We start from the raw sequence: 15,695 nt of genomic DNA on the forward strand, positions 1-15,695 counted from the left end.
TTCCCAGGATTCCCTAGCACTGGGCCAGGGCAGTTAATGTGCTCTCAAACTGGACTATTGCTGCCGTGTGTTTTGGACCTTTCTTGGCCGCAAACTGTCTATAGCCTGCAATGCATCTCCTAATTCTGTTGGCAGTCCCTCCCTCCCAACACTTTCTCATTTCCCCCCAAAACCAGCGCAAAGCTGGAAGATGGAAAGAGGTTTTAAAGCAGCATTAAATCTGCAATATTTGTTTTTAAAAGACTAAATGTCCCAAATGCTATTATCAGTTTTGTAGCTATTTTAACAGAAAGACGTAGAGTGCAAACTCCTCAAGTACCTTTATTTTCTGGAGTGAGATGGGCTTTTCCAAATGACTCTCTGTGATGATCTCCGGTGGTCCAAGCAGCCAAACTGCGGCCCTGGAATAATAATAATAATAATAATAATAATAATAATAATTTTATACCGTTCTCTCTTCAGCCAAAAGGCTATCAGAGTGGATTACAAATTGTTAATTAAACATTTAGATATTATGGCTCTTAGCCCAGCAGACCCTTAAATTCCTTAAATCCCGCTGCCTCCATCCAGTGAATTATAAAAGGACTTCCCTTAACCTACACTGATCTTCCCAAGCATCAACCGATCCAAAACACGTGTAAAAGGAGCTTCGAGTAGTAGATACTCTAAGGAGGTATTTATTACACATAACGAAATATAACTGAAATATAAGACATACAAGATATTAAGAATCTTGCAGGTACAATATTTGTAAGTATATAATATTCAATTCATACAAGCTATTAAAATAATAAATAAACCTAAGTGTCCAATTCTGAGACTAACTTCCAAGATCCGCTCTTTAACTCTCTCTCTCTCGATCTCCAACCGACACAATTCCCCCAACTGTCTCTTTGTCTCTCAGGCCTTATATCTCCTTCTCACGGAAGCTTCCAGAAGAACCTTTATCCTGGTCTCTGATTGGTCAAGAGAGCCTTCCATAGCAGTGATGTCACTCTGCATTTGCATAAACCTCCCTTTACTGCCTGAAGACGACCTCCATTGACTGGAGCCCAGTCATTGCACTTTCCCAAGGCAAGGCTTGCACCTATTTCCCAATGTTGTTCTTGGGGTCTGCCTTCCAGTTGTTTCCAGGTCTTATGGTGACCTTATGGGAGTCTCTGAAGGGGTTTTCTTGGGAGGTTTCTTCAGAGTGGGTTTCCCATGGCCATCCTCTGAGGCTGAGAGAGTGTGACTTGCCCAAGGCTTCAGTTCTTTTGGAAGCCTTTTTGCTTTATCTTCTAGTAGGCAGCTGAAGTGTTGCTTCTTGCTCTGAAGAAGGAGAGGAACCTTCTGGCATCCAAAAGGCTAACATTCTCTGGATTTATGTCTAATAATAATGTATATATAGGATTGCAATACCTCTTCATTTATTAAAAGTTTTATAGGGCACCCCATATCATAGACTCTCATAGCTATGTCCCTTAATAGCAGTTAACCATATTCAACAGTATATAAAACAAAAACATGAAACAAGCTGGACAAGGTAACTGTTACATGGATTTGTAATTGGTTAACTGACTGAACCCAAAGTATATTCAACAGTGGCTCCTTTTCATCCTGGGGAGAAGTGACCAGTGGGGTGTCCAGTGGGGCTCTGTCCAGGGCCCAGTGCTATTCAACATTTTCATCAATGACTTGGATGACAGAATTGGGGGCATACTTATCAAATTTGCAGATGACACCAAATTAAGAGGAGTAGCTAATAACCCAGAAGACAGGATCAAAATTCAAAATTACCTGAATAGACTAGAAAGCTGGGCCAAAGCTAACATAATGAAATTCAATATGGAGAAATGTAACGTACTACATAAGGGCAGAAAAATGAAATGCACATATACAGGATGGGGGGCACTTGGCTGAATGAAAATACACATGAAATGGATCTAGGAGTTCAAGTAGACTACAAGTGGAACATGAGTCAACAGTGTGATGCAGCAGCTAAAAAGGCAAATGCAATTTTAACCTGCATCAATAGAGGTATAGTGTCTAGATGAAGGGAAGTAATAGTCCCACTCTATTCTACTCTGGTCAGGCCCCACCTGGAATATTGTGTCCATTTCTGGGCCCCACAACTCAAAAAAGGATGTTGAGAAACTGGAGTGTGTCCAAAGGAGGGCGACTAAAATAGTGAAGGGTCTGGAAACCATATCCTATGAGGAACGACTTAGGGAACTGTGGATGTTTAGCCTGGAGAAGTGAAGGTTAAGAGGTGATATGACAGCCCTGTATAAATATTTGAAGGGATGCCATATTGTGCAGGGAGCAAGCTTGTTTTCTGCTGCTCCAGAGAACAAGAACCGGAGGAAAGGATGCAAGCTCCAGGAAAAGCGATTCCACCTCAACATTAGGAGGGACATTGGGACATAATCCTTCCTCAGAGTGCATTGGAGTCTCCTTCCTTGGAGGTTTTTAAATAGGGGCTGGATGGCCATCTCTCACTATGCTTTGATTGAGAGTTCCTCCATGGCAGGGGGGGCTGGATGGCCCCAGTGGTCTCTTCCAACTCTATGATTCTCTAATTCTCTGATTCTGAGATTACAATGGGACAGTCTCAATGCTTAAGGTAAGGAGCAGCAACCTGAAGTCACAATAGTGCCATCTGAATACTTCAGGCAAGGTACATCAGCCTGAAATCAAAATGGGCCGACTCAATGCATGAGGGTAGGAGCATCAGCCTTAGGTCACAATGGGCCATTCTCAATCCTTCAGAGAAGGTGCTTCAGGCTGAAGTCACAATGGGCCAGTCTCAATCCTTCAGGTAAAGAGCACCAGCCTCAACTCATAATAGTCCTATCTAAATCTTTAAGGCAAGGAGCTTGAGTCTGAGATCACAATGGGCCAGTCTCACTCTTCAGGAAAGGAGCATCAGCCTGAGATCACAATGGGACACTATCAATGCTTCAGGTAAGGAGCATCAGACTGAGGTCACAATGGGCCATTCTCAGCCCTTCATGTAAGGAGCATCAGTCTGAGGTCACAATGGGACACTATCAATGCTTCAGGTAAGGAACATCAGACTGAGGTCACAATGGGCCAGTCTCAAAATGGCTGCTGGACCACAAAATGGCTGCCAGAACACAAAATGGCCACCTCAACCTTAGCACTTCACAGTTGGCAGTTTGAGGCCTTCAGGAAACCCATAATGGAGGATGTAAAGTCCCTAAAGTCAGAAGTGACACCAAACAGGATTTCCCAACCTTAAGAATACCTAAAGGTTTTCCTGATGCTATAAAATAGAGACTCCCTGAGATAGTCAGTATTCGCAAGCAAAGGAGGGCCAAGAGAGCGCTGGAGAGCCTTGCTTTGGGGTGGCTCTGGATCTCTGGTGCCAAAGAAACTACAAATCCCAGGATTCCACAGGATGGAGCCAGGCGAGTTAAAGCGGTTTCGAACTGGAATATTACAGCCTGAGCTGGTTGTAATAGGGTCGAAGCACCCAAGTCTGGTTTTTACCCTCTTGATAATGGTTTTACTTTCAAAAAATAAGCACTTTTGTTTTTCTGTCTAATCCTTATTTTTGTTGTTGTTTGTTTGTTTCTATATTTGTTTGTTTCATTCTTGGTAATATGAGATGGTCTGGTTTGTCAACTTCCTTCGTGCATAAAAATCTCTTAATAAGAAAACTGGGGAGACTTTTAAAACCTCCCAAAGGAGCCACTTTTGGCCTTTTTGGGGGACTAGCCTCCTCTTAGAAGCCAAAGCCCTATGTTTCTGAATAATAATAATAAGGCTTGTATTAAAACTATGCTCCCCATTTCTGATCCTTTTTAAAACCCATGTTCCCCAGAAGAAGCAGAGCTTTGTAATAAGAAAACCCTCTCAGAAAAGAGACACAAAGAGACACACATCCTTCCTTTTGGCCCAAGGAGCCTGGCCTCCTTCTGACTCTGGAGTCTCAGGAGAGAAAGAGAGGACTCTGTTTAACTGAGGCCTCAGAGAAGGTTCTGGAACATTATTCCCTACAGTCACAAGCAGCACAAAATGGCCGCCAGAACACAAAATGTGAGTCTGGGGCAGTGGGCGTGGTCTTCCAGCTGCTCTGCCCCATTGGCCAGCTTCAAGAAGAGGCGGAGCTTCTGCTTCTCTATTTAGCTTTGCACGCAGAAGAGTGAGAGAGGAGTAGAGTTTTAGAGGGAGAAGGAGACAGAGAGACATTAAGGGAGGAAGGAAGGAAGGAGAGAGAGGGGAGTGAAGTGAAGTGAAGCGACAGCAGAGAGACAAGGCCTGGAATCACTAGGCTTCACTGCTGCACTGAGGTCTGTCTGGGCCTGGCTTGGGTCTAGTGCTGCTGGTGCTTTCCTTTGGCCACTGCCATTAAGGAGGGGAGGAAGGAGGCCCAGCAGTCCTTCTAAGCATAGCCCACTCTCTCTGAAGGTGGGAGAGTGGGACTCCCAAAGGGAATTTCAATGCTTTTAATGGTGGCTCTCATGTTGTAGCAAAGATGATGATGATGATGATGATATCAGGCCTGGGGGGGAGGATAGAGGTGCCCCCAGACCTTAATCATCATTAATGCCACCATCCCTGGGCATTCTTGTTCTGCACCACTGTAATGGCCATGGCTCAGTGCTATGGAGCTCTGGGAATGTACTTTTGGTTTGGCATTTTAGGGGTTGTTAAGGTTTGGAAATCCTGTTTGAGGATCCTTCTGACTTTGGGGCCCCTTCATCCTCCCTTCTGGGTTCCCTGAAGGCCTCAAACTGCCAAATGCCAAGTGCTTAGGAAGAGGCAGCCATTTTGTGTTCCAGAGGTCATTTTTTGTTCTGGCGGCCATTTTGTGTTCCAGAGGCCATTTTTTGTTCTGGCGGCCATTTTGTGTTCCAGAGGTCATTTTTTGTTCTGGCGGCCATTTTGTGTTCCAGAGGCCATTTTGTGTTCTGGCGGCCATTTTGTGTTCTGGCAGCCATTTTGTGTTCTTATGGCCATTTTGTGCTGCTTGTGACTGAGGGGAATACAGTGGTGCCTCGGGTTACGAAATTAATTCGTTCCGCTGTCAATTTCGTAACCCGAAAGGCTTTCGCAAGCCGAATCCCCATAGGCGCTAATGGGGAAAAGCCGCGATTCCGTGTGAAATCGCGCCGAAAAGCACCAAAAGTTTTTTCGTAACCCGAAAAAACTTTCTTAACCTGGAAAATTTTTTTTAAATTATTTTTTTTCGTATCCTGAAAATTTCGTAACCTGGGTATTTCGTATCCCGAGGTACCACTGTAATGTTCTAGAACCTTCTCTGAGTCTCAGTTGAACAGAGGCCTCTCTTTATCTCCTGTGGCTCCAGAGAGAGAAGGAGGCTCCTATCTAATTCCTCTTGAGAGTTTGTCCATTTTGTTTGTTTGTTTGTTGTTTTTTCTGTTTTTTAAATATTGCTTTGGATTTAATGCTTTTTTAAGGAGAGGAGGGTACCATTATTATTATTATTATTATTATTATTAACCTTTATTTATGAAGCGCTGTAAATTTACACAGTCTGGTTTTTAAAGGCTGCAATAGATTCCTCCCAGAGGACCTGAGGGTGCAGTGGGGCAGATTATATGGAAGCAGGCGATCCCTCAAATAGGTTGGACCCAAGCCATGTAGGTTTTTAAAGGTTATAATCAACACCTTCTACTGTGCCCAGAAACTAATAGGCCCGGAAACTAATAATAAATCAACTTCCAAAATTGTATCGCTTTCCCACAATTCCACCACATTTGATAGATTGAGCCCTGCTCCTTTTCACATTTTCAACACGAATTACTGCAATGCTTATACATCTTGCTTATTCTCTCTGGTGTTAAATACCATCAAAATGTTTTATAATAACTCTCTGTTTGATGTTTTGGCTGCAAGTATAGTTCAATCTTTTTTTCCAAGTGTATTCCCATTGGTCTAAGTCAATTACAAAACCAAAGTTTTGAGACCATCTGATCACATTTTCTTTAATAATGTTTTCTTATGTACAGATTTTAAGAATACAATTATAAAGTCTTGCTAACAAGGCATCTTTATTTGACATAATTTCTTGTTCTAGATCAGAGTCTGATTGGCAAATACCGGATTGTTTTTTATCCATTGGGAAGAGCTTACTTAAAAGAACCATGAAAGATAATACCCTGATAATTACGATCTTCTTGTGTCTTTATTCTAGAACCAGTTCTATTTGCATCGATTCTTTATAGGAGATCCAATTTGCGTCCTTTTTTGAATCTCTGGTCTCTTTTCTCAGGAACTGCATCTCGGCCCCTTGGACACAGCTTTGGGGCACCTTTTGCTGGAAGTGACCCAAGGGCCAGACCACCAGGACCCCTGCCCACCTGATGGCCGACACAGAGGCCAAGCGGAGGGAGTTGGGCTCCCAGAGAAAGAGGATGCAGAGGTACAAGAACTCTTTGGTGAGTCGAGGTTCTTGACTATTAGTTTCATCTGTGTCACTGCTGGGATAGTTCATGAAAGCAAGCAGGGAACATAATCTCCCAATTTAGCAGAGACAGTCCTGGTTAATCCTCTGTCGCCCCACTTTTTCAGGCGCTTCCAAACATGTCCCGGTTGGTCTCCCCTCCTCCCACTTTCCCCCTTCTCAGCTCACTTCAGCTCCTGAATGCCATTCAGTTTGCCCCCCATCAACTCAAAAGTGGGGAGAGGAGGGGAAAGAAAGAGGCAGGATATTGCCCTTCCCAGGAGACTGAAGCAAAAGCAAACTGTTGTGCACTTCCTAGCTTGTGTGATCTTCTTCATAAACAACTTTGGCCATCTTGAGCACCTTTTGGTGTTGCTTGTCCACATGTGTCTTCCTTTTCCCATCTGTGAAATGTTAGGGGACATGGTAGAACATGTCTGGGTCTAAATATGGGGTGGTCCCAGTGGCCCTCAAGCCCACAGTGCTCCCCAAAACAGTTTGTTAAAATTAACTTTGGCCTCTGAAATGTGGCAAGAAATATCTAAATGCACTATAATTCTTTGGTGGCTAAATGTACTGTATGTGTTGGGATAGTGAGTATCATAATCCATCCTCTATATCCCAGACATGGCCTAAATTATATTGTTTATTATATTGTATATTATATTGAAAGGATTCAAGACAAACTGGATCTCGAAGGCAGTAGTTTTTTTTTCTTGCTGACAGAATTTAAAGTTTATTTCCTGGACTGAATTCTAAAGTGATGAAATAATATTTGGAGGCACCATGTGCTTTCCTCCCCTTTTGTTTAGTCACTCTCTGGATGAGGGCTATTTTCTGTTGCAGGTGACCTTTGCAGATGTGGCTGTATATTTCACTGAGGAGGAATGGAAACTGTTAACAAACAAGCAGAGACTGATGTACAGTTCTGTGATGATGGAGAATTATGAAAATGTGGCCTCTGTGGGTAAGGAACTGGAATCCATTGTCTTTTCTATGAAGACTGAAGTCGTCTTTATGCTTAATTATCATGTTGCTATGATTCCACTAGAACTAGAGTTGAAATAGACCACAAGGGCCATCCTGTTCAACCCCCTTCTGCCATGCAGGAATACACATTCCAAGCCTCTGTTTAAAGACCTCCAAAGAAGAGGACTCTGCCAAACTCTAAGGGAGTATATTCCACTGTCGAAGAGCTCTTACTGTCCCAAAGTTCCTTCTAATATTTCGGTGGAACCTCTTTCCCTCTGGCTTGCATCCATTGTGGTGTCTCCTTTTTTCTGTAGCAGCAGAAAGTATGCTTGCTCCATCCTCAATACGACTCTTTCCGATATTTAAACAAGGATATCATATCCACTCTTAACTTTCTTTTCTCCAGGGTAAGCATTCCCAGCTGTCTAAGTCGCTCCACATAGGGCTTGATGGTTTCCAAATCCTTCACCACTTTGGTTACTCTCCTCTGGGCATGTTCCAATTGTCAACATCCTTTTTGAATTGTGGGGCCCAGAACTGGACACAGGATTATTCCAAGTGAGGCCTGACCAAAGCAGAATAGAGTGGCACTATTACTTCCCTTGATCTAGAAACTATACTCGTATTGATGCAGCCTAGAATCACATGGGCCTTTTTAGCTGCCGCATCACACTGTTGGCCCATGTTCAACTGGTGGTCTACTAGGAGTCCTATATCCCTTTCAAGCGTAGTTTAATTGTGATAGCAACATCCTGTAGAATATCTGAATGCGAAGTTTAGTGAGGCACTATTGGAGAGACACCAAAGGAGAGGGGTCTTGGGGATTGGGAGCCAGCCACAAACCTGACAGATTTTATGAACTGGTTTGAGGGAACCTCTGAGAATTGGTTCAAATCTTTGTTTTCAGACATATTTAGGGGTTGCATTTAGCAATTATGAGTGATTCCTATGAAGGGAGGAAAGAGGGACACAAAACCTACATTTTTCTCTTATGATTCTTTTCCTACCTGAGCTTGCTTAGTTCCATGGTTGATTCCAGAGGCCCTTTGTTACCCAGAATGCTGAAGTCTGGGGAAGACACCCGCAAGTACTATGCTTTTAGGGAGAATTTGGTACTTAGCTGAAAGCAGACATATAATTTGGTTGGGGCAAGAGCGACCTTGGAATTCAGCCCAACTATACCAGGCCTGGAAGCACAGAGAACTTCAAAGGCATTTGAAATAGGTTTTTATGTTTTATTTAGGGGAAAAGCAAAATACCCGCATACACACGCACATACAGATATAAGTGTTCACACACACACACACACACACACACACACGAACTAGGTAACAAAGGTGGGAGTGGTGAATAGTGTGAGGCTTTGCTAATGGTAAAACTTTACCTAGATGGATCTTGATTGCAATTGCTGAGGGTCCAGAAAGGGGAGAGAAGTCAGTAACTCCAATGGAAAGTGGGGCTGGTGAGTGCATTGAGGTGTTTAACAAACTGACAGACTGTCTGTCTGTAATTGGACTGACATAAAAGAACAGCCAGTCTGGGCAGATATTTATACTGTGATTGTTTCTTGGGGTCAGAAACCGAGTGTTCAAAAACGTTTAAATTGCTTTAGAAAGATTCCTGGGGGAGAGAATGGTTTGAAACCAAATTGAATGTAATGGGTGCTTGATGCAAATATCTCAGACAAAAAGGATTAGCACACTGGATCTTGGTCCTTCTTGGCTCTGAATTCTGATCACATTAACAAGCACAATCTGAGGGTAATGCTCCCAGATGCAGCCAAGAATAACATAGCAGAGTATGGAAACAGATGTCCAGATATAGATATTGGCAAAGCACTGGCCACTTTTCACATAAAAATAAGACACAAATGCAGTTGATTTCATCGAAATACTTGGAGGTTCTCTATTTTGCAAAACAATACAAATATTTGCCAGCTCTCCTCTCTGACTTCCATCAACTTCACCATCTCTTGTACACACAACTCTGGTCCAATCTACACCAATCCGCATGTGAGCTGTATACTGTATTGGTTGGGAGTCATCTCCTGGAGCCAAACAGCATGAAGTGTCCTCTGCAGTTAGGTCGCATCATCCCTTGGGCTCTGACTCTGTACTCTATGGCAGTCTCACAGGATATGATGCCACTTTTTAATCAAAATATCTTTACATATATTTAATGGAATATGTTTCACCAGCCTAACTCTCTGATTCCAGTTATTTTCTCATGAAAGTTCCCTCAATCTCTTCTTTGCTAGCTCCTATGGGTAAGGATACAATCATTATATGGATTTGGGGGTATCCAGAACAGGGTCACTCACACCAACTTTATTAATTTAATCTGAAATAGGGAGGGGTGAACGTGGAGCTAAATCTTTGGGTAACATCTTCCTCTCTTAACGCTGAGATTGTCTTGTCTCTCATTTTCCTTGTTTACAGAACTTGTCAGTCATGAAAGAGTCCACACAGGAGAGAAGCCATACAAATGCCAGCATTGTGGGAAATGTTTTTCTCAGAAGTCACATCTAGTGAGACATCAGAGAGTCCACACAGGAGCGAAGCCATACAAATGCCAGCATTGTGGGAAATGTTTTTCTCGGAAGTCACATCTAGTGACACATCAGAGAGTCCACACAGGAGAGAAGCCATACAAATGCCAGCATTGTGGGAAATGTTTTTCTCTGAAGTCAGACCTAGTGAGACATCAGAGAGTCCACACAGGAGCGAAGCCATACAAATGCCAGCATTGTGGGAAATGTTTTTCTCGGAAGTCACATCTAGTGACACATCAGAGAGTCCACACAGGAGAGAAGCCATACAAATGTCAGCATTGTGGGAAATGTTTTTCTCTGAAGTCAGACCTAGTGAGACATCAGAGAGTCCACACAGGAGCGAAGCCATACAAATGTCAGCATTGTGGGAAATGTTTTTCTCTGAAGTCAGACCTAGTGAGACATCAGAGAGTCCACACAGGAGCGAAGCCATACAAATGCCAGCATTGTGGGAAATGTTTTTCTCGGAAGTCACACCTAGTGAGACATCAGAGAGTCCACACAGGAGCGAAGCCATACAAATGCCAGCATTGTGTGAAATGTTTTTCATTGAAATCATACCTAGTGATACATCAGAGAATCCATACAGGAGAGAAGCCATACAAATGTCAGCATTGTGGGAAATGTTTTTCTCTGAAGTCAGACCTAGTGAGACATCAGAGAGTCCACACAGGAGCGAAGCCATACAAATGTCAGCATTGTGGGAAATGTTTTTCTCTGAAGTCAGACCTAGTGAGACATCAGAGAGTCCACACAGGAGCGAAGCCATACAAATGCCAGCATTGTGGGAAATGTTTTTCTCGGAAGTCACACCTAGTGAGACATCAGAGAGTCCACACAGGAGAGAAGCCATACAAATGCCAGCATTGTGGGAAATGTTTTTCTATGAAGTCACACCTAGTGACACATCAGAGAGGCCACACAGGAGAGAAGCCATACAAATGCCAGCATTGTGTGAAATGTTTTTCATTGAAATCATACCTAGTGATACATCAGAGAATCCATACAGGAGAGAAGCCATACAAATGCCAGCATTGTGGGAAATGTTTTTCTTTGAAGTCAAGCCTAGAGATACATCAGAGAGGCCACACAGGAGCGAAGCCATACAAATGCCAGCATTGTTGGAAATGCTTTTCTCGTAAATCAATCCTAGTGACACATCAGAGAGGCCACACAGGAGAGAAGCAACACAAATCCCAGCAGTGAACTAACATTATTTTTATCAATAAGGAATACAAAAAATATATTTTAATTCAGAGGTGCTACGAAAAGGCCCTTGTGATTTTGTTTGTAAGGTTTGTCTGTCCATATGTCTGTTTGTATTTTAAAGTTGTATTTCGATAAGTTTAGGTTTTATTTGCTAATAGTATAGATCGTTGCTTTGGGTTACAAATTTGGTTGGGGATTTTGGGTCATGGTATAGGTTTGCTAGATGGGGGGCTGGGATTTGTTGCAGCTATCTAGAATAGTTATAGCAATGATAGCTTTTGCAATGTTTGGGATGTTGGCTGAAGAAAGTTGGAGGCCGGTATTAACAGAAAGGGGTCTAGTTTCTGGGAATGGCAAAGAGGGGCTTGTTACCTTTGGGGCATAGATTATGGGAATTGGAGGTGGGGGCTAGGTTTGGAAGAGGGTGGAGTTTTAGGTTTTGAAGTTTGAATGTATTTGCTTGGAATGGGCAGTTCTGGCTCAAACACTGAATTCCTAAGTGTTCTCAATAAAGTTCTTTGCTATTTCAACACACTGGACTCTTTGATGCACAGAAGGTCTGAATTTGCTCAAAATGGACACTTTCTTCTCTCTTCAGTCCTCAGCTCCATTCCCAGCCATAAGAACAGCAGAGACAAACACATACACAGAAATAGAAGATACATAGAGAGAGCTTGATTTCCAAAGCAGAGCCTTCCTTTCCTGCCTTTCCCTCTGCACCTTGAGCTCTATTGCGGTCTCTTCAAAGGAGGAAAGGAGGGAAGGAAGAGGAGGCCGCTGAACCCCCAACGCATACCTTCTTTTCCCACAAAGGCCTTAGCTGAATAAGCAGCAGCAGTACCTAGGCCCTGGCAATCCCTGCGCATGCTGAGGAGGGGCATCGAGGAGATGTTGCGATCGCCCAAGACCAAAAGCCTAGGTGACTCCAGCAGCAGCTCAGTGACTAGTTGTCTCAACTTGGCTAGGGAGTCTGTTAAGGAACAGGACGGACCTTAAACCGACAGAATCCCTAGACTTTGCCTAGTCTTTAAGCTTAGGTAAATGCATTAGATGTGGTCCATCATACGGATAGGTATCCTGCTCAAGCAAAGATTGTCTTTATGGACCAAAGGCAGTCCTCTTACCTGCTCTCTGATGGAGAACCCGGATGGTAAGGCCCGATCCCAGGTGGCTGCGCTATCATCACCCAGCCAGGTCTCCGTGAAACAAGCCAAGTCAGCCTCTTGGTCCAGTAGGAGATCATAGACTATGTGCGTTTTATTTTGGACTGACCTGGCATTACACAAGAGCAGGGAAAGGTTCTGTGGTTGGCTCTCCAGCCCTTTTGGGATAGCAGGGTGAATGGAAGGGGAGAGAGATATCTGTCAGGGTCTTAATTGCAGCCCCTCTTGCAACACAAAAAGCAGTACTAATGGAAGTGAGTTTTTTTTTAGGAATGAAAGAAAGTATCAACATATCCCTTTTATAACCATATGAATCCACCGCACTCCATTCACCAATAAAGCTAATTAACTGGATAGCCCTTTCCCGCACAGCGTTCTCCCGCCCTTTTCTGCGCAGTGTCCTCCCATCTGGGATTCTGGCACTTTTCTAAAAGCAATTAAGCTCTCATGTGCCTTTTCTCAACCACTGCACCTGTGGCCTTGGACCACAGAACTCAGCCACACAACGGTTTTCATTAACATTATGGCTTAACTATATAGATAGCTATCTATAATATAAAACCCTATCAATCTCCACATAATATGATACCATATGAAAATATAATAAGCACAAACCTTATACTTTGAATTATTGCATTCTGGGAGTCACTGCTGGGAGGAGTCTCAACTTTAAATTCTACAGAAGGCTGGCAGAGGCGCGCGCCGTTAGTTCTGATCTCAGCCTGAGTTTCCTTGCCTGAAGAATTGAGACGGTAATATTGTGACTTCAGGGTGGTGCTCTTTACCTGAAGGATTAAGACTGGCCCATTGCAACCTCAGGCTGATGTTCCTTGCCTGAAAGATTGAGACAGGAGAATTGTCACTTCAGACTGGTGCTGTATACCTGAAGGATTAAGACTGGCCCATTGTGTGTCAGAATTAGTGTATAAGAGTTCTGTCATAAAGAGTAAAAATATCAGAGTTTGGTTATTAAAGTAGGAGTTATAGTTGTAGTTCATAGTAGGTAGTGTAGAGTGATGGGTTATAGAAAGCATATCATGGAAAATGATAGAAGGACAGATGTAGTGGCTTTTAGATGAAGGAGAGAGGGATGGGGTTGCAGCTGTAGATGGTTCTCAAGGAGGACTGAAGCTGGCTTGGGAAGACCGCTCTTCAAGGTGAGGCTGTCTGGGAGAAGGGAAGGGAAGTATAGACAACCTTGGTATCTATGCAACCTCCGCTTGTGTTGCTTTAGCTTGGGAATTGGGGGCTGGCTTAGGGAGGGGTTGAGTGGGTTAAGAAGGGAACAAGTTCCTTTGGACTTCAGACTTTGCAAAAAGGTGTTAATGGATGTTTCTGCCTGGATTCATCAATAAAGCTTCTTTTGTTTCAAATGAGATTTATTTTTGAGCACAGGACTGACTCCAGATCTCACCGACTGCAAAGTATCACACTTTTAACTCCAATGGAGACCCAGGAACAAGAAGAGTCCTTGGAGAACCCGGTGGTTCTGGAGAGTCTGGTGGTGTCTTCTTCAGAGGAACTAGGGCCAAGCCCAAGACTGGGAAACCTCCTGAAGCTCACACCATCCAGGCCACCACTGGAGGATTTGGGTTTCTGGCCCCAAACTGGGGAAAGGAAGGCCGTCAGGGGCAGAGTGACAGCCTGGGACCTGGCAGTGGGGGAGTCGCTTGATAGCCGCCCCAGGACAGAAGAACCCCAGGTAGACGTTTATCGAATGGAGGAAGACATAAAGGAATTAAAGGACCTTATGAAGTGGATGGTGCCCAAGTTAAAGATACGGAGGAGGAAGATGTGAGAGGCGAACCGAGGGCAGCTGATGCTCCTTGCCTGAAGCATTGGGACTCTCCCATTGTGACTTCAGTCTGATGCTCTTTGCCTGAAGCATTGAGACTATCCCATTGTGATCTCAGGCTGACCTCCATGGATGAGGAAGCTGGGCCAAGTCCATGACATACAATGGCCCAGTGAAATGATGTCCATGTTGTAGGAGCCAATGTCACCTAGTGGTTTGAGCATAGTGAAACTATGACTTTGGAGATCAGGGTTTGAATCATAGCTCCAACATAGAAACTCACTGGATGACTGGGTCACACTCTCTCAGCCTTAGAAGAAGGCAATGGGAAACATTAAATATAGACATTTAATATTGTGATTGCTATGGTTCTTATTGGGTTGTTGTTGTTATTGCTGTCTATCTATACAGTATGATTTTATGTAGCTTATTTTAAGAAAAAAATAAAAAATAGACCCATTAAAATCAATCAGACACATGAGTCCTACCCAGCCCTCCTCCTCTTGACCTCTTTGGGAGTGATGAAGGCTTGGGCCAACCCTAGGACTCCAATCCTAGCCCCATTTTCTGGAAATTAAGGGGATGTACAAGCTGCCCCTTTTAGCGCCAGATCAGGGCCAGGGCAAACATGCTGTTTTTTGCAACTCCTTTTTGCATTATGATAAGGCTACGCTGTGGCCCTGATGTAGCCTTTCCGTGGTGCAAAAAGGAGCCCCTTTCTGTGCCGGGGGGAAAGTGCCATATTCACCAATGGTGTGACTTTTCTGCACTCCTTTGGCACTGCGTCATCTGGATGTAGCGCCAGAGGAACACTGTGTCGTCACCTGCAATGTGGTGCAGTGTGCAGCGTCAAACCAGCATGCGTGAAGAGTCAGGGAGTGTGCTGTGCAGACGCCATCTTCACCCTCATGCCAGCTAACGATGCTGGTCTCTACGCCCCAAAAGGCCCAGTGAACTGTCTTAGTATTTCAGCATTCACTAGATTCTCTCTCTGAGGGTTTGGAGACGAGACTAATAATAATAATAATAATAATAATAATAATAATATAATCACTAATTTATATCCTGCTTTCCAATGGATTTATTTTGAATTTTAAGGAAGGTTCAGGTTTGATTTGCCCTTAGTGCTGTTGAATTGTATTTTCAGTGGTCCGTGAAAGATTGCATAAATATGTGAACATAAGAACACTTTGTATTTTCTGCAGGTGTGGAAAGAACCAAGATGGCTTCCAAAGGAAGGGAGAGAAGAGAAAGGACCCTCAATTCCTCCTTTGTGGAAGAAACTGGAGGAAAGAAGACCTCCAGACAGGTTAGTGTCCAGACCTCCTTTTTTGTGGTGGAGCCATTGGGAATTTGACTGACTAGGAAGCAATGGGGCTGTTATTTACAATCCTCTGTCTTTCAGCGAAGGCTATTTTCTATTGCAGATCACCTTTTGAGATGTGGCAGTGTTCTTCTCAGAGGAGGAATGGCCACTCTTGAGTCCAAAGCAGGAATTTCTGTACAAAGAGGTGATGATGGAAACCTATGAAAATGTGTCCTCTGTGGGTAAGGACCCATCGCCCTTCCTATAGAATGGGGGCAAGTGCT

The 15,695-nt window shown here is 43.7% G+C and overlaps 1 protein-coding gene across 1 annotated transcript; it reads left to right on the top strand.

The window, feature by feature from the left end:
* Positions 1-6,838: 6,838 nt before the first annotated feature.
* On the top strand, positions 6,839-11,735 carry LOC149275745 (uncharacterized). The gene is made up of 3 exons (XM_089504373.1): positions 6,839-6,850; positions 7,262-7,382; positions 9,826-11,735. The coding sequence occupies exons 1-3, from the start codon at positions 6,839-6,841 to the stop codon at positions 11,142-11,144; spliced, it is 1,452 nt and encodes a 483-aa protein (XP_089360499.1). The 3' UTR covers positions 11,145-11,735.
* The last annotated feature ends 3,960 nt before the right edge of the window (positions 11,736-15,695 follow it).

Source organism: Sceloporus occidentalis, unplaced genomic scaffold (assembly GCF_023333645.1).
Source record: "Sceloporus occidentalis isolate IW3139 unplaced genomic scaffold, rSceOcc1.0.p SCAF_268, whole genome shotgun sequence".
In the NCBI taxonomy this organism is placed as follows: Eukaryota; Metazoa; Chordata; class Lepidosauria; order Squamata; family Phrynosomatidae; genus Sceloporus; species Sceloporus occidentalis.